Source organism: Lathyrus oleraceus, chromosome 2 (assembly GCF_024323335.1).
Source record: "Lathyrus oleraceus cultivar Zhongwan6 chromosome 2, CAAS_Psat_ZW6_1.0, whole genome shotgun sequence".
In the NCBI taxonomy this organism is placed as follows: domain Eukaryota; kingdom Viridiplantae; phylum Streptophyta; class Magnoliopsida; order Fabales; family Fabaceae; genus Lathyrus; species Lathyrus oleraceus.
Window position 1 is genome coordinate 129,211,596 of NC_066580.1, and position 19,338 is coordinate 129,230,933.

Consider the following 19,338-nt stretch of genomic DNA (forward strand, 5'->3'; position numbering starts at 1 on the left):
AGATGACTTATCTATTTACGATGAATGGTGTGTAAAAAAAGATACATCGGAAGATACATCTCCGAACACAAAGAATATTTTTAAATTTTCAAAGTGATGAAAAAACACTCCATAAGATTTAAAGAGCAACACGTACAACTGGCTAATGTAACCGGAAATATTCAATGATCGATTATATAAAATTAGAACATCAATACTTACTTGTTGAAGTCATGATTCGGAATCTCGAAAAGGTGAGTAACTGGATCTTCCTTTGTATCTCACACTCTCGTTCACAACTCTCAATGGGACAAGTTATGGAGCCGTCAATTATGTTTCTGATTCTTGTGATTACATAGGGGACCTAGCCATATATATATATATATATATATATATATATATATATATATATATATATATATATATATATATATATATATATATATATATATATATATATATATATATATATATAATATATATAATATATATATATATATATATATATTATATATTATATATATAATAACCCTAGTCCCTACCCATTATGGGCTCAGGGTTAAAGCCCACACTTTTGCCCACACCAATCAGGTTTCAGATACTCATCCTTTACTTAAAAGATACCACTTAACCAATAAAAGGGATTATATATACATCCCCATCAGAATCACGATCAAACCATTTTCACAAACTAAACAACAATTGATTGTAGCCCAGAAAAGTTAGATAAATATAACATTCTCCCACTTGGGAAAAATCAATTGTGTGTTTTTTATTTTAAAATACATTTTGAAAATGACCCTCGGGTTAATGACTAATTTCTTAAAATGTGGCCACATTTTAAGGAAATGCATGATTCCAGGTGCAGTGTCTGAATATGACTCAATCCAATAAAAGCCAAGTGGCATGGAATCACAGCGATTATTATATCCTTCATTGACATAAAATCTTTCGTGGTTACAAATACTACGGACTCCGTCAACTAGTCATCAATGTGGAGTGTGGCAAGAAAATAACATGCTAATGTGATCCAATAGCCAATTGTTATTTTCTTTGTCAGTCCTTAATAATTTCTCTCAAATGCATTAAAGTCAAAGAAATTTCATGGTTGTACAAACCATAATGCCTCAGATCCAATATGGCGTCGACCACCGACATAGTGGTCCAGACAACGCCGAGCTTAAAATCATACATCAGCTCGAATATGGCATCGGCCACCAGTATAGTGATCCCAAAGACGCCGAGCTCAAAATTATAATCATGCCTCAAACTCCAAACTAGTGTCGACCATAGGCACGGTAGTCCTAATGACATTGAGTCTCAATTTTAACAATTGACATATAAATAAACAATGACAAATAATAATAACAATATTCATTGTAATATCAATTTTTCAAAATAGAAAGTACTTGACAATCCAACACTTAAAATGTCCAAATTAAAATACAACATGATAAGAAAATGACATAAAGAACAAACTTTCACTAACCAAGTACATCCAGAGAACTCACAAATCCCATGCTCTCAACATGATTTTTAAACACAATGGGCCTAAGTACCTTAGTTAGGGGATCAACTAGCATGAAATCAGTACCAATGTACTCAACAACAATGTCATTTTTCTTTACAAGATCTCTGACTGTCAAATACTTTAATTCCAAATTCTTAGAATCGTTAAAAGTTTTATTATTCTTATAGTAGAACATAGCTTCATTGTTATCACAGTAAAGCTTTAGTGGCTTGGATATGGAATCAACAATACGAAGTCCAGTCACTAAATTTCTCAACCGAACAGCATGAGTGGCAACATCATAACAAGCAACAAACTCTGCCTGCATAGTAGAATAGGCGACAAGAGTTTCCTTTTTACTCTTCCATGATATCGCACCTCCAGCTAACATAAAAATGTAACCAGAAATAGATTTCCTATCACTAACACACCCAATAAGATCGGAGTTAGTATACCCACCTATTTCTAGGTTGTCAACTCTCCTAAAAACAAGCATATACTGCAAATATCTCATCAGTTTCTTAGCAGTAATCCAATGATCATTCTCAGGATTAGTCTGGTATCGTCCTAAGACGCCAACTATGAAAGCAATGTCAGGCCTAATGCATACTTGAGCGTACATCAAGCTTCCCAATGCACTATCAATGGGTTTTCCCTTCATCTCTTCCCGCTCAATCTCATTTTTAGGACATTGATCTTTACTGAATTTGTCTCATTTAGTAATTGAAACATCCCCTGGCTTACAGTTTTACATATTGAACCTCTCTAAGACTCTATTAATATAAGCCCTCTGTGACAAGCCAAGTATCCCACGTGATCTATCTCTGTGTATTTCAATTCCCAACACAAAGAATGCTTCACCAAGATCTTTCATATGAAAGAACTTGGTAAGCATAAGTTTGATCTCATGAAGTAGACCAAGATCACTATTGGCAAGCAAAATATCATCAACATACAACACGATAAAAATGAATTTTCTCCCATTGACCTTCAGTTAGATGCACTGATCGACTTTATTTTCTTCAAAACCCAATAACGTCACCACCTCATCAAATTTTAAGTACCATTGTCTGGAAGCCTGTTTAAAACCATACCTCGATTTTCTCAATTTACAAATCAAATTCTCATTACCACTTGACACAAAACCCTCAGGTTGTTGCACGTACACCTCCTCATTAAGGTCACCATCCAGAAATGCAGTCTTAACATCCATCTGATGCAATTCCAAGTCAAAATGTGCTACAAGGGCCATAACGATTTTAAAGGAGTCTTTAGTGGAAACAAGAGAAAAAGTTTCATTAAAATAAATCCCCTCTTTTTGTGCGAAACCCTTAGCCCCAAGTATTGCCTTAAACCTCTCAATTTTACCTTTTGAGTCCTTCTTTGTCTTGAATATCCACTTGCAGCCAATCGCCTTTTAGGTTCTTGAGAACTCCACTAGTTCCCAAACATCATTATTTACCATGTATTTCATTTCATCATGCATTGCATCTGTCCACATGCTAGATTGAGAACAAGTAATAACTTCTAGATAATTTTTAGGATCAATAACAATTCCAACATTATAAGCATCCTTACTAAGATAAACTACAAAATCCTCAGGGATAATAGGTCGGTTTTATCTTAATGACCTTCTAACATGAATTTGCTCAACTGGCTCATCAGGTTGTGCAACCTCAGCTATAACAGGAGGATCAACTACATTTTTAACAAGTGGTTCAACCACGTCTTCAACTGAATGTTCAACCACCTTCTCATTTTGAGCAAAACCTCCATGAGTAGTGGATGATCTACCATTATCAAATTTAGGTAGTGACAAAGTAACAACGTCAGGCATAATAGAATAAATATTGTTAGATGTAGTGAGAGGCTCAGGAATATCAAGCTCAAGGAATTTTGCATGCATGGACTCCACAATTTTATTACCTCTACCAGGGAAGAAGAATTTATATCCTTTAGCTCGATCTGAATATCCTATTAAAAAACAACGACTTGTTTTTGGATCAAGCTTTGTCTCAAAAGGATTATATATTTTAACTTCTGCAGGGCAACCCCATACACGGAGATGGTTCAAACTGGGTTTTCTACCTGTCCAAAGCTCAAAATATGTTTTTAGAACTGATTGACTAGGAACTCTGTTTAGTATGTAGAGAGATGTTTTCAAAGCGTCACCCCACAAAAATTCTGGTAAATTACACCTACTTATCATGTTTCTCATCATATCCTTAAGAGTGCGGTTTCGCCTTTCGGCTACACCATTTTGTTCAGGAGTACCAAGCATGGTGTATTATGGAACAATTCCATAATCTTACAAGTATTTTGCAAAATGCCTCATGTGTTTCCCAGTAGAATCATATCTACCATAATACTCTCCACCACGGTCAGAGCGTACCACCTTTATCATTTTTCCTAGTTTCTTTTCAACCTCGGTTTTAAAGATTTTAAAATTTTCAAGTGCTTCTGATTTTTCCTGAATCAAGTAGAGATAGCCATACCAGGAAAAATCATCAATGAAAGTGATAAAACATTTATTACCGCAAATAATGGGAGAAAGAGGGTCGTTAATGTCTGTATGAATAATTTCCAAAAGGTCTGAAATTCTAGTTGAACCTTTCTTATTGGTCTTAGTAAATTTTCCTCTAATGCAATCCACACAAGTCCCTAAATCATTGAAATCTAAGGAAGGTAAGATATCATCTCTTATTAACCTTTGAACTCTTTCTTTAGAGATATGACATAAACGCTTGTGCCACAACAAAGAGGATTTTTCTCTAATTTTAGACCTTTTAGCAATTGAGCTCTCAACATTCAAGGATGAGGAAATATTATCACAATCCAAAGACAACTTATATAAACCATCCAACAAGATACCATTACCAATAACTTGAGAATTCAACATTATATTTATTTTTCCATCATAAAAGGTAAATTGAAATCGAAATTTATCCAAGCAAGATATTGAAATCAAATTCCTCCTAAAAGAAGGCACATAAAATGTATCTTTCAAAAAAGTTCAAAACCAGTTCCTAAAACTAAGCTAACATCTCTCAATAGTTCCACAATGACTTCAAGATCATTTCCTACCCCGAGTTTGTTTTCCCTCAGATTTGGTCTTCGCTGGTTTTTGAACCCATGTAAAGACACATCAATATGGGTTATGGAACCACTATCAAGCCACCAGGAATTAATGGGAACATCAACTAAGTTAGACTCAAAACAGAAAAAAGCTAAATGATTACCTCTTGATTTGTTCTTGTTGTCCAACCAAGCTTTAAAAGCATGACAACCAGTTTTCTTATGCCCATTTTCCTTACACCAAAAACACCCAAAGGATTTCATAAAAGAAACATGCTTAGGACCTTCTACATTATGGTGTTGACCATTACCTGGTTTCCTAAATTTAGGATATCTATGAGAATCATTACGTGTGTTTTTCTTATTTTTCCAAGAATTCTTACCAGAATGGGGTTTAGCATGAAAAGTTAGGAGGGCTAGATCACTTCTTTCCTTCTTTAGTTTCTCTTCTTCAGCTACACACTTGGTAATGAGGTGATAGTCCACTTATCACCAAAGGTATTATAGGCAATTTTGATTTGAGTGAACTCAGCAGGTTAACAATTTAAGATATGATACACAATGAAATTCTCATTCAGGTCAATGTCATGGGATTTCAGTTTGGTTTGGACATGAACCATCTTAAGAATGAACTTCGTGACACCCCCATTGGTATCGTATTTCATGTCCGTGAGTTGTTTCATTAAACACCCAAATTCAACATTATTAGATACCTGAAACCTCTCTCCAATAGCAGTAAGATATTTTTTAGCATTCTCTTTCTCAGGAAATCCACTAATCAGATGTTCAGAAATGGTCCTCTTCATAGCACACAAACTAAGTCGGTCACTCCTCTCCCACTTAGCTATTTTTTCTTTCTCTTCAGGTGTACTTTGATCATTGATCACAGGTTTGGTTTTACGCAATGCCATGTCAAGATCAGCAATCCCTAATGAAAATTCTAAGTCTTTCTTCCATTTCTTAAAATTAGACCCATTTTGGATCTCAATAGAAGCAAAACAGTTGTTCATAGAGAAAATCACTGTTGAGACAAAATAGGAATGCATTAGAACAAATAATAAAGGCAAGATATAGCTTTAATGAACATAAGCTTTCACGAAGAGGCCACCATTATCACGCAATCCTCTTTGGGTGGAATGCGCAAAGTTCAGGTTACAACTAAGGTCGGAACCTCATATGAGTTACTCAATGAGCATACATTGGGTTCAAAAATCTATCTTTTTTGGGTAAATAAATTCTCTAACCCAAAACACCTCCAACAACTTCATCCACAAATTTCAAGAATAAGCTACTCATTGAGTATACATTAGATTTATAAATTTATCTCCCTTGGATAGATAAGTTCCTTAGACCCAAGCATCTCCAATAACTATATCATTAATTAACCATGATCTCTACATACAATTGTCCACCTTTGGAAAGACAATCATAGTAATGATTGAAAACCATTCCTCAAACTACAAATAGTCTTTTATAAATTAAAATGAGTGATTTCACTTTGATGGTAATCACACACAATTATTTATAGAATTTATTACATAGGAATCAAATTTCTCTTGCAAAAAATATCATGAACCAATCATGAATTTAAACGATACAACATTCCCAATAAATTTTATCTTCAACTGTATCAATCTCAATATTATAGGAATATTACATAGTATTTCAAAATATTTGACAAATATATTACAAATTTATATAAATTAATATTTATAAAATATCTAAGATAATACAATTAAAATCAATAGTTGAATATATAGTTTTATACAAAGGTATAATTAGTTTAATTGGTTTAGTATATATAGTTTTATCGATTTAGTATATAGTTTTATATATCTACTCATTACCGGCACTGCTATAATTTTATTGACGTGAAGAAAACCAATTAAACAAAATTTCCGGCGGCACTGTTATAGTTATTAAGCAATCATCATGATGAGCCTCAGAATCAACAATCGGAATATAACTTGCCTCATAAAAATGCTATTCTTACACTTAGTTCTACACCTACACCCATATTTTACTGTTCACAGTAGAAACATATTCCACTGTTCACCGTATTTATACTGTTCACTCGTACGGTGAACAGTAAAATATTATAATAATATATTATTTTGAAAAAATATATAAAAAATATTATTTTTTAATATTATTTTTTATTATGTAAATGTTTATTAATCAATTTCATAATATTTTTAACCAACTTTATAACTTGTATTAACCAATTTTGATGGCTATTCAAAATTATTTTTAATGTCTGGACGTTCATTAACCAACTTCGTCACTTCATTAACCAATTTTTTACATTTAATTTACCAATTTTTTTCATTATTTTAAGTCACTGTTCATAGACACTGTTCACGCGTACTGTTCATGTACTGTTCATAAAAATATTATTTTATTTTTAAAATACATTGTTCACCGTATAAATACGGTGAATAGTATATACGGTGTAAATATTTGGTGTAAGAAGTGGTGTAGGAATAACAAAGCTGTATTATTAATTATACCCCTCTCTTCCTAACTGCATGTCCAATTTTGTAAGAGGGGCACAACATTCTATAAATTTGAAAACAAGCTCATAATAATACTCCCTCCGTTCCTTTTTAAGTGTCATTTTTTGACTTTTTACATATACCAAGGAAACTAATCATTATTGTTATTTTTCAAACAATAATTCTTGTTTTACCTATAATACCCTTAATTATTTATTACATTCACTTTACTTTTTCTCTCTCTGTAATAATTACGTAGGGGTAATTTTGACAAAATTGTAATTAATATTACCTTGAACTTTGCAAATGACAAATAAAAAGAAATAATTTTTTTACAAGAAATAGACATTTAAAAAGAAACGGAGGGAATAATTATTTCAGTCGTGGAAACGGATGCAAACGCCTCATTCCTTTATACAGTTAGGTAAGAGAAAATCCAAAAGAAACTTACTAAACTACCGGAGTAAGAGAAAATCCAAAAGAAATTCAGTAAACTACCACAGCCAAAAGAAACTCAATAAACTACAAAAATAACATAGTTCACACAGAAAAACAAACCTAAAATCTTAACATAAAAACATCGAAAATAGACGGTTATTTAAAATCAAATGATAACGAAAATATACACTTATTTAAAATCAAATGATTTGATTTTAAATAAGAAAGAGTTCTTTAAATTTTAATTATTCATTGAAAGAAAAAAAATTCCAAATGCTAATTGATTATTTTAACAATAATCAATTGAATCCTATTTCATATAATTAAGCTCTGACCCCCAAATATAAATATAAATATTCAATAATCGATTATATGAAATTAGAACATCAATACTTACGTTGTTGAAGTCATGATTATGTAGCCATCAATTATATTTATGATTCTTGTCATTACAAATGAGACCTAGTCATATTAGTATAACCATAGTCTCTATTCATTATGGGTCTAGGGTTAAAGTCCACATTTTTGCTCATCAATCCGATGTCAGATATTCAACCTTTAATTAAAAGAGATCATTTAACCAATAAAATGACTTATACATGTATCCATTTTTTAAAAAATTAAACAACAATTAATTGAAGCCAAAAAAATTAGATAAATCTAACTGCTAAACCAGGTTAAAAATCCAACAATAATCATTGCATCCTCTGTTTTATTAACTAGTCTATTTTATTTTACGTGGTCCTAAAAAGAGTATGGGCTATAGTTTAATATCTAACTTGCCTTCTTATCTTATTTTATTGTTGCAAAAAGCACTTGTAGATTTTCATCTTACTTTTATTAACTGTGTGGGTTTGATTTTGAATTCCCAACCTTTTGTTATATATAATTATAAAACAAATAAAACTGTAGAATTGTTGAATTATACATGATTTTTTACCTGAAATTAAAAAGAAATTATACAATATTTAAAAGATAAAAGCTTATGGAACAAATATGTATTCATTTTAATATATGATTACTGCAATACACACATTCTTAATGTGACAGTTTTTGTCACAAGATGCTTTGCAATTTAACTTACACTAACTTGAGCAAAATATAAAATTAAACATACCAACAAAATAATTTTCCAAAACCACATCAAAACACTAAAACAAATAAATTTACCACCACTTTTGGAGTAAATATGTGTCCTTTAAAAAAAACATAACACCGTCGTAGATACTAATACGTAAACATCAATAATAAATTAGTGTCAGTTAATGTCTGACACGCCTTCAATCTTTAATGTCGATACTTCAGATATCTCCTTCAATTCAATTGGCTCTTCTGCATTGCTTCCTAATCTCTCCTTTTGATCCGGTAAGAGGCTTAATATTCCCCATCTTAATTATAGCAGTAACAAAATCAGATTCAAAGGCTTTTGGGTTGTTACTATAAGTTTTAACCAATAAATCAGTAGAACCTCCATTGAAAAGCACTTGATCAGAATGAAGGAGTCCCTTTTTGTTGATGAGATTATTGTAGTAGACATTGTCAAAATGGTTTGGAGTTTTGTAATCAAGAAATGCTACATTGTTGTCCTTTATTGAACCACTTTTCCTTGGACAGTTCCTTTGCCTTGACTTGGCAAATAAACTATCAATGTCTGTATCATTGTAAATGTGATCTCTATAAACAACACATCTTGCCTTACCAATAGTGTGAGCTCCTGAAAACCAAAAAAAAAAATCATCATAACACTTTTTCAAAGAGCCTAACTGCAAAAATCAAATATATTATACAGTCGTATCTCTTATTTTACAAGTCAGAGTGAGAATTACTACTCATAAATTATATAATATTGACACTTTAAAACAAAAACATGTATTTATCTGTATCTGTGTTTGTGTCTACATCTACACTGATACTTATGATTATATTTAATTTTTTTTAATTATTATTGATATCATCGTATCAGAGTCAAAGTCATATTTGAAGTGTTTGTGCTTCATAGATTATAAATATTTTGGTTGTATGATCTGAGACTCTTAACTCATTCTTTCATAAATGAGACTGAACATCTCATGCACAGAGACATGACTAAACATTTAAGCGTGAAAAATATACGGTAGATTGTTTGATAATGAAAACTTGATAATAGGTAATTTATCCGATCATAAACCTATCCCGTAATAGCATTTTAAAAAATGATTTTGTCTGACTCAATAATTTAAATCGATTTGTAATGTGAGAATTACTTTAACTTATAACCTCATATTTAAATCATATAATATATATTATATGATTAGAAAGTATTAACAATAACCAACCAATAATGTAATGTACAATTATTTTCTAGGTTAGATAAACTCGTTTTTCACTACACTATTCTTTTCTTATTTTTTTATTTTTGTTTCTTTGAAAAGTCACTAAGAACAAAAACGAAAATTAGCATGACATGCAGTGTACGTGGTTGTTTAAACGTCATATTCAAGTCCACCGAATGTGTCATTTCAAGGAACTTTTAAACAAATAAACAGTGTTATAATAATGGAAGATAGAAGAAAAAAGTGAAATTTAAAAAAATAATAGGAATAAGACATGTACCAGATAACGCTACCATGTCCTTAGTAGAGAGTCCTTGAGCTTTAAACCTATTGATAAGGTTGGCAAGAGTAGAAAAGGGAGGTGGAATAGCACCATTGCTTGCATCGTTGAAACTCGCTGTTTTTGAATCCCTTCTTCCAAGTTTAACCTTCCAATAAGGTCCTCCAAGCTGCATAATTAACGATAAAATAAATAAATGATTTGGATTCTCTATAATTACAATATAATTTGCATTATTCTCTTTGATTTAGTTCATAACTTTTGTTGATTGTTCAGCTTTTTACTCACATTTACAACTGAGTCACGTGCTGTAATGGCTACAATATCAGCACATGAGACAACACCAGGACATGCTGCTTCCACCTTAGATTTAATGGCATCAATTACTTCAAAACCTCTCAAAGAATCTTTGTTGGGAGGTGCAGTTTTCTCTCCTTTCATGGAGGATGTGTCATCAAGTAGCACTGATCCATCACAACCCTGGTTAAAGTAAAGATTTTAAATCAAAGTTGAATATAAATTATTTCTTAGCATATTTACACAGAATAAACAAGTTTAAACATTAAGCCTCAAAAAAGGCTTTTTGGACTTTTTATCTTTTATCTTTTTGTTTTGGAATATGCTTATTACATGGTGCAAAAAAAAATATAAATCAGTGGTGCATACATGAAACTTTAGACTAATGTTGCTTAATTTATTTTTCAAATATACTTTAAATGTTCCATAATTGATATTGTAACGTCACTTAGTAAGACTCTTGAAAAAGATAGGAACAGAATTAATATATATATTTATTTATTTATTGTAACATACACATATTTGCATGAGATTTAATTTTAAACTTATATAAAATAGGGTAACTTTAAAATTAAAATAATCAAAACAATTTTATTGAAAATGATATGATCAATTAGTTGCTAAATACTACTAAATTTTAATCATATATAGATCATAGTAATGATATATAATAAAGAAAAAAGGACATAGTTTTGAAGAGTAATTTACATTAACAAAGCAGTCATGAAAGAAGAGTCGAAGTAGAGATCCTCCCATGCGAGGTTCATTAGCCACAACAGAGTGAACGATAGACTTTACAACATTGAAAACGTTGGGACACTTTTTAGCATAGAAATTTTCAGAGAGTTGAGCTGAAGAGTTTCCTATAAGAAAAAACATCAACAAAACAAAGCAAATAAAGTTTATTGAAACTTTAGAAGATGGTGAAGAAGAAGAAAATGCCATTTTGTTAAGTAGTAGTAAGGGTTTTGAGTTTTGAAGAGGATGATTTTAGTCTAAGAAAGTGTGTGATGTTATATAGAGATAAAAGATGGCTACTATCACCTTCACCTAATCCTAAAAAGTTGAGAAATTATTATTGCATGCATGGCATTTGAAAATTCTAATAATGTTTGGAAAAATGTGGATTGAATTGACTGGTTGATGAGGATGAAAGTTAACAACTTATTTTATTTTATTTTTAATTTGAAAGGAGATTTGTTATGGAGGAGAAATGTCTTGTGGTATATATTATTTTTATATTTGAAATTAATCACTTAAATTTTGATGATTTGACATCACCACCTTCGAGTAGAAATTTCAAGTGTTTAGTATATTTACGAATTGATATTACACTTAACTTAATTATTGTTGATTTAAAAAAAAAAGTTAAGTTAAACCGAATTAATATTGATTAAGTTAATGTATCAATTATTAATTAAAATAATTTATAATTATAGGTTAAAAGAAGAGAAGGACATATTTTAACTCATTCAAATAATAATACAGAATTATAATTGGTATAGAGTCAACAATAATCGTGTTTGTTATTATTGAATCAATTGATATTATATTGAATTAATGAATTGAAAGGTTTACATGTTTATAATTCATAGCAATAGGTTGACTTGTGGTGCAAGTAATAAAGGAAAAGCAAAAATATAACAAACTAATTTGAATTTATAATTAACTTAACTAACTCCTAATACTGTTATCTATTAATCATCTTGCAATTAAAAAGACAATTAATAAGGTTTTCTATTTATAAATATCAATTTGTAATTATTATTATTAAAATTTCAAACTATTTTCAAACATTCCACTAGATATAAAACAGTTAACATAAAGCATCATGAAGTTAGTAGAATATTGATTGAATTGAGCGATTGATTAAGAATTAAAGTTACTAACTATTTTTTAACTTTAATAAGTTTGGCTTTAATGATTGTATCTGTTTGGCTGTTGTGATTAAAAGAATATATGCCAAGATTGACTATTCAAAAGTTGAAAATAGCCCCCATATGTTTCTATTGATATTATTAAATTATTACAAAGAGAAATACTATTTGTATTGTGCTTGATATTGAAGCTAAAACAGCTAGCTAGTGTAACCCCACATATAGCCAATTGATTATCAAGATAATACAGCCCATCTATTTAGCTTGATTAAGTGTATTTGTTGTTTAGTTTCTGAAAGACTCAAAAATGATTTTAGAGGTATATAATTAGTTTTAAAATTACTTTTTATTTTTTATTTGTAAATATTTAATTAATTATTTGAAGATAGAATATATTTTTTTTAAATTTAAATGTCATTTTTACAATGTAATTTATTATTCAATTTATTTTATATAAATTTATTCAAACATAAATCAATTTACATCTCACTCATTTTAATCAAAATCAATTCATTTAGAAAATCAAAGGTATAGAGAAGAGAGATCAAGAAGGACGAAGATTGAGGGAAGCCAAATCTAAGAGTGTATATTGAATATAATATCTTATAATATATGTGGGTGTGGCAATCTTATTAAGGGGAAATGCATTCAATAACTAATTTACAAAGAAGAATGGACATGTGTCTATTGCAAGAAACCAAGTTGCAAAATGTAAAGGAATTATGTGTGATCTAAATGCGGGGAATAAAGAGGTGAATTGTGATATTTTTGTTAGTTAATAAATGAATTGTATTAGTATTTTTTAAGATCAGAGTAAAACAGACTGCGAAAATTAAAACAGTAAAGTAACTTGCAAAAATAAAGAGATAAGAATTTAAAGAGATTGCACAAGCAATTTATCTAGGTTTAGCCGAAATGTTGGCCTACCGATGTCCCCAAGAGATCTTCTTTAGATTTTGACTATAAACTTAAGCTTTTACAGGTTTTGCCCACAAACCTTCAATACAATCGAATTCTGAGATTTTACTGGTGTGTGTGTGTGTGTGTTGCCTTAAATTCTTTGAGTTTATGCTTCTACTTTCATAAAACTCGGGTCACTCAGACAGACACGATTCGAGCTTTCACATTTTCTCTGTTTAACAACTATGAGGCTTTCAAGATTCTTTTCCAGATACATCGATCATATAAGCACTTCAATGAAATCTTTAGTCTTTTATTTGATGAGGCTTAAGATGTCTTTAAGCTTGATTACCATCATTAGAGAGTTGGAAAGCTATTACCACCGACTTTAACAAACATTGGTGTTGTTGTCATCAAAACATCAAGAAGGTTCTATGCATGATCATTGACTTCATACATGTGACCACATAGATCCCATATCTATGTTTAAGAAAAAACTTAAATTTTTTGAAAGAAAAGTTAATATCCTAAAATTATGAAGTCTTTGGGAAAGTAGAGTTGGGAGTAGAAAAGGTTATCAAAGAGTTAAAGGGTCTTGATCAAATAGTGGCAAATGGTGTGGAGTAGAGTTCTAGTGATGTAGAAGGTAAAAGTTTGGCGGCTTCAAGCAAGGTTCGACAAAGATTGCAACACAAAGAAGTTATTCTCAGGCTAAAATCTAAATATAGATGGTTCTATGAGGGAGACTCAAATCCTAAATTCTTCCATTCAACATAGAAGAAGAGATTCATAAGGAATGGAATTTTGGGTCTTAATTTAGATAGAGGAATAATTGAGTAAGTTGAAGATATTAAATTAGATTTTCACGATAATTTTAGGAGTATATTTCAAGAACATAAGGCTAGTAGACCAATGTTGGATGTGGTGGATTTTAAACATTTTCTATTAAAGAAATTAAGCAATTGGTTTGGCATTGTGATGATGAAAAAACATTGGACCATAGGGCTATAATATGGGGTTCTTCAAAAAGTGTTGGGAGGTTCTTAAGGGAGATCTATTTGCTTGTGTGAATGAATTATATGTCAAATGATGAATTGTCAAAGGCCATCACAACTTCTTTTTAGGCATTAATTCCAAAAACTCATAATCCTCGAGAATGAAGTGAATTCAGATCTATTTATCTTGTGGGGTGTGTATACAAAATCATTGCAAAGTTATTGACAGGGAGATTGAAAGAGGTGATTGGAGTTATCATATAAATATGTCAATCAACCTTTATTCCATAGAGGATAATGCTTGACGGAGTCTTGGTTATCAATAAAATGGTATATTTTGCAAGAGGGAATAAGAAATAATGCCTATGTTTAGGGTAGATTTTGAAAAGGCGTATGATTATGTGTTTTGGGACTAATTTAGATATGACCTGAGTAGAATGAGGGTTAGGCTATAGATGGATGAAATTGGTGAATGCTTGTGTGTTTTCAAGTTTTATGTCAGTCCTAGTGAATGGCAGTCCCATAAGGATTTTCAAGCATGGAGAGGTTTGCGTCAAGAGGACACCTTGTCCCCATTCCTGTTTCTTCTTGGAGTCAAAGCTTTGGCGGGGTTGATGTATAATTCCATTTAATGAGGTGAGTTCCAACCATTCAAAGTTTCTGAGGGCATACAGTTTGAATTACTACAATTTTCAGATGACACCGTAATTTTGGGTGAGGGGTCATGGCATAATTTTTGGAGTATCAAAGTTGTTTTGCGGGGCTTTAGGATGGCCTCAGATTTATGTGTAAATTTCTTCAAAATAAAATTGTAGGTATTAATCTAAAGGATGGGGTCTTGCAAGCATCTTCAACATTTTTATCATGTGGCATTAGCTTCATTCTGTTTATGTTTCTTAGAATAACTATGGGATCTAATCCAAGGAGGAGGTTAACATGGGTGCCAATTTTTACAAAACTTCGTAGTCGCATATCATTTTGGAAAGGCATACTTCTTTCAATAGGTGGTCGAGTGGTGCTTTTGAATTCTGTGTTGAATGCAACACCAATTTATTATTTCTATTTTTTATAAATCACCAAAGGGAGACATTCTTGACATAGAGAATGTCCAATGTGCATTTTTATGGGGAGGTGTTGAAGTCAATAGTGTCATACCCCAAAATTTGCCCTCATTTTTCACTTTTTACATGACTTTTGGTTTGAGATTCATCTGCCCTAATTTATGCCAAATACATGTGTATCATTCATTCATATTAACACTTTCAAACATATCATCATAGATTCAAAGTTTGTGGTTATTTATACTTAACAAGAACTAGGGTTTGCTTGAGAATCAAACCCTAGGGATTGTGGTGGTGCAGTCAATTTTGAATCAAGGTATGAAACCCTAATTCCTGTTGTTTGGGACCTTGGTTTGTGGAGATTTCATCATGGTATTAAATCAAGGTGTGAACCCTAATTTCTTGTTGCTTGGGACCTAGGTTTATTGAGGTTGCAATCATGGTATTCACCTATGTACAAAACCCTAATTCTTGATCGGTTGTACTTAAGGATCATGTGGTTTGCCGTATGAGCTTGGACTTGATCATGAAACCCTAGTCTTGGGTCCATTTGATTGAGAGTTGATTGTGGAACCCATTGCTTGGTTTGAGGTCTTTGAGTATATTATTTGCATCTTCAAACCCTAATCATGTATACTTTGCATTTATGGACAATTTGGTTTGTCTATTGATCTTGTAATGCCTATGGAACCCTAATTCACTGGAGTATGGTTCTTGATCATTACAGTATGCATCATCAATAGTCAAGTTTGTTATTATTCTTAGGAGTCATTCATCAAGTTGATTATTGGATTTACATGTCTACTTGCTTGATGATTCATTTTGATCCAAGGCCTTGTTATTCAAGTCTTATTCAAGCTCTCATTCAAGTCATGCTGCAGTATAGGTTCATTCAAAGTCCTCATTCAATAGCATGTTTCATTCAAATATTATAGTCCATTGATTCAAGTTCATGTTGCATTCATTGGTCCATGTTTCATAGTGCATTCTTGGTCCATTGGTTCTTGTTTAATCATGCATTCCTAGTCTATTGATCTTTGATTCATGGTGCATTCATAGTCAACTTGTTCTTGATTCATAATACTTATTCCTTGTCAATTGGTTCATGTGTAATCACGCATTCATATTCCATTTTTTCAAGTGTTGCAAAGGTCATGATTCATTCATTTTAAGGCTTTGATTCAAATATGGATTTTGGAGGGAAAAGTTATAACTTGAAATCAAAAGCATGTCTCATTGAATCTAAAGGGCTATTTCCATTCAAAAGGTTTATTTCATTCATACAAGTACCATTTATAAAGTTTCATACAAAAAATTACAAATAAATAAATAAAGTTTGACCTACAGTTGAGTTTTGGTCAACTGTTGACTTTTTGGTCATCCAGTTGACCAAAGTCAATTGACCTAATTCCATGGACCTAACCCTAGTTTCTACATTGTGTCTTCATTCTTCCATCCTTCCATTTGATTCCATGACCAAACATTTCTTCATGAACAAGTAAACTTTATTTCTTCAAGTATCACCATGAGCTTTCATGAGCCTCCATACCAAGCCTTCTTGAATCATGACCAAACTCCAAGCTTGTAACAACCTTACAATCCAATGCATCATTTCAAACCAACATGTCAACATTAACAATACATTCTTAACAATACATAGCATAACTATAATTCACATTGCAAGCCAATATCAAACATTTAGACCTAGCTTCATTTCACCTAGCAGTCATGACTAGGGGTGGCAAAACGGGCCGCCTGCCCCGCCCCTCCTAAAGCCCGCCAAAAAAGAAGCGGGGCGGGCATGCCCGCCAAGTTGAAATGGGCATGAAAATCAGACCGCCCCGCCAAGGTGGCGGATTGGCGTGCGGCATGCTTGCCCACCATTTATTATTTTATTTTATTCTCATTTTTTAAAGAAATTAAAAGGCTATTTTTTTTACATTTCAATAAGAAAACATCAAACTAACAATTAGAAAGTATAAATGGTAAAAGACTAATTTTGCAAGGCTAGTTGACTCTTCAAAGTTTGTTGCATGACATCATTTGCAGAAGCACTATCCAGAGTAACGATAAAAATCTTCTTCTCTATTCCTCAATCAGTCAAAAACTCAGATATTCTTTTACACAACTCAAAACCAGTGTGTGAGGAGGAGACTGTTGGTATAAGCCCTAGAGGCCAATACTTTTGGTACTTGTATCAAATTATTTATTAATAATAAAAGGCTTTTTGTTTATTAAGTTTGTTTAATAAAGTCCCTAGAATAGCTAGTCCGTTTAATGTATCAAGTGTACCTTAATCATGAGATCACATTAAACATAAGGACAATATTCTTAAAGTATCCGTAATCGAGCTTTATTGTGAAGTGAGATAACATTAAAGCATTAAGACTATTATGTATATAGACTGATGATCACATCTCATGGATCATGGATAAGGAGTTATCAGGTCTTAAACATAGGTATGAATATTAAGAGTAATATTTATACTGGATTGACCCGTTATGAGAATACTATATAGAATGTTATGCAAAGTGTCATAAGTTATTCTCATGGTGATAATGGTGTATACCACCCTTCGACCTGAAACCAATATGAACCCTAGATGTAGAGTCGAGTGCCTTATTGCTGATCAAACATTGTCCGTAACTGGATGACCATAAAGACAGTTGATGGGTACTCCACGAAGCATGCTAAGGGACATGAGTGACCTAGATGGAATTTGCCCATCCTGTGTAACAGGATAAATGTCTATGGGCCCAATATTGAACTGGAAAAGGATGGCACGGTCTATGCCTTGTGTTCAATATAGACATAAGGGTAAAAGGGTAATTGTACACATAAGTATTCTCACAAAAGGATTTGTCAGATCACATGACATTTTCGTGTCTTGGGTAGCAATGATGTGCTGCTAGATACTGCTCACTGTTTATTATGTTAAATACGTGATTTAATATAATTGCCAATGTCATGAAAACCTACAGGGTCACACACAAAAGGAAGGATTGATGAGAGATAGAGTAACTAAGGAATACCGTAATATACGATGCACTTAAGTGAATTGTAGAACATCGTAAGGTACGGTGTACTTAAGTAGAATACGAAATATGGTAAGGTACCACGCGCTTAAGTGATTTTGGCATATTATAAGATATGGGCCACATACACTTGAGTGGGCTTTTTAGCTTGCAGCCCACACAAGTGATTCTATAAATAGAACCCTTGCGTAGAAGCATTTGTGCGGTTGCAATTTCGTTTCTCTCTCTCTCTCTCTCTCTCTCTCTCTCTCTCTCTCTCTCTCTCTCTCTCTCTCTCTCTCTCTCTCTCTCTCTCTCTCTCTCTCAAAGCCTTCATTCATAGCAGCTAGCACTGAGATTGAAGAAATCCGTTCGTGTGAACTGAGTAAAGGCGTTGTCATCGTTCAACGTTCGTGATCGCTCCATTGATCTGCATCAAAGGTTACAATCGCCACAAGAGGTAACGATTCTATCATTGATCATTCCCATTCGTAAGGATCACTAAAGGAGAAATTTTAAATTCCGCTGCGTTTTGGATCGCTCTTCTCCTTTAGTGGTATCAGAGCCACTTACGAAACCATGCATCTGATAACTATTTATTTTCTGTATTAATCTGTATTAATACGATTAAAAGACATAATGAATCAAAAAATAAACGAGTAATTAAATTTGGCATCATGTGTGTATGATTTGGATGATTGATGTTGACTATGCTTCGGAATCCGACATTATTATGGTGAAGCAGCGATACATCGGTCGTCCATAGGTTATGCAATTGAGATCAATCAAGTTATATATATGATATAAGTAATCTTGATGCAAAATACGGTATATATGATATATTGTTTTTGTTTCGTTCATTCAAACACTTAATGGTTGTTTTCCTTTGGGCGGTCAATGGTCGTTTTCTTCTTGATCCGACATTAGTATGGTGAAGCAGTGACGTGTTGATCAATCATACTGAATCAACAATCGAGGTGTGTTTGACGGTCTGAAATTGGTGCATTAGGGTTAATGACGACACAACGGTTGTGTTGTCAAAGAGTTATGCGATTAGGGTTGTGACTGCGCAAGAGTTGTGCTTTAAAGTATCAAGTGTTGATGC

General features: G+C 32.1%; 2 protein-coding genes across 2 annotated transcripts; both read right to left on the reverse strand.

Annotated features, from left to right (window-relative positions):
* Positions 1 to 1,463: 1,463 nt before the first annotated feature.
* Positions 1,464 to 2,150, reverse strand: LOC127122220 (secreted RxLR effector protein 161-like). The gene has a single exon (XM_051052593.1). The coding sequence runs from the start codon at positions 2,148 to 2,150 to the stop codon at positions 1,464 to 1,466; it is 687 nt and encodes a 228-aa protein (XP_050908550.1).
* Positions 2,151 to 8,480: 6,330 nt separating this feature from the next.
* Positions 8,481 to 11,438, reverse strand: LOC127118458 (peroxidase 4). The gene is made up of 4 exons (XM_051048665.1): positions 11,095 to 11,438; positions 10,378 to 10,569; positions 10,090 to 10,258; positions 8,481 to 9,211 (listed from the first exon to the last, which is right to left on the reverse strand). Exons 1-4 carry the CDS (start codon positions 11,329 to 11,331, stop codon positions 8,817 to 8,819), a joined length of 993 nt encoding a protein of 330 aa, XP_050904622.1. The 5' UTR covers positions 11,332 to 11,438; the 3' UTR covers positions 8,481 to 8,816.
* Positions 11,439 to 19,338: the final 7,900 nt, after the last annotated feature.

Excerpts from the sequence above, each read along its gene's own strand:
- LOC127122220 (XM_051052593.1), bottom strand. The coding sequence starts at position 2,150 with ATGAAGGGAAAACCCATTGATAGTGCATTGGGAAGCTTGATGTACGCT.
- LOC127118458 (XM_051048665.1), bottom strand. The coding sequence starts at position 11,331 with ATGGCATTTTCTTCTTCTTCACCATCTTCTAAAGTTTCAATAAACTTT. Across the intron at positions 10,259-10,377 it reads CACGTGACTCAGTTGTAAAT|CTTGGAGGACCTTATTGGAA; the intron begins GTGAGTAAAAAG and ends TTAATTATGCAG. Across the intron at positions 9,212-10,089 it reads GGACATGGTAGCGTTATCTG|GAGCTCACACTATTGGTAAG; the intron begins GTACATGTCTTA and ends TTTGGTTTTCAG.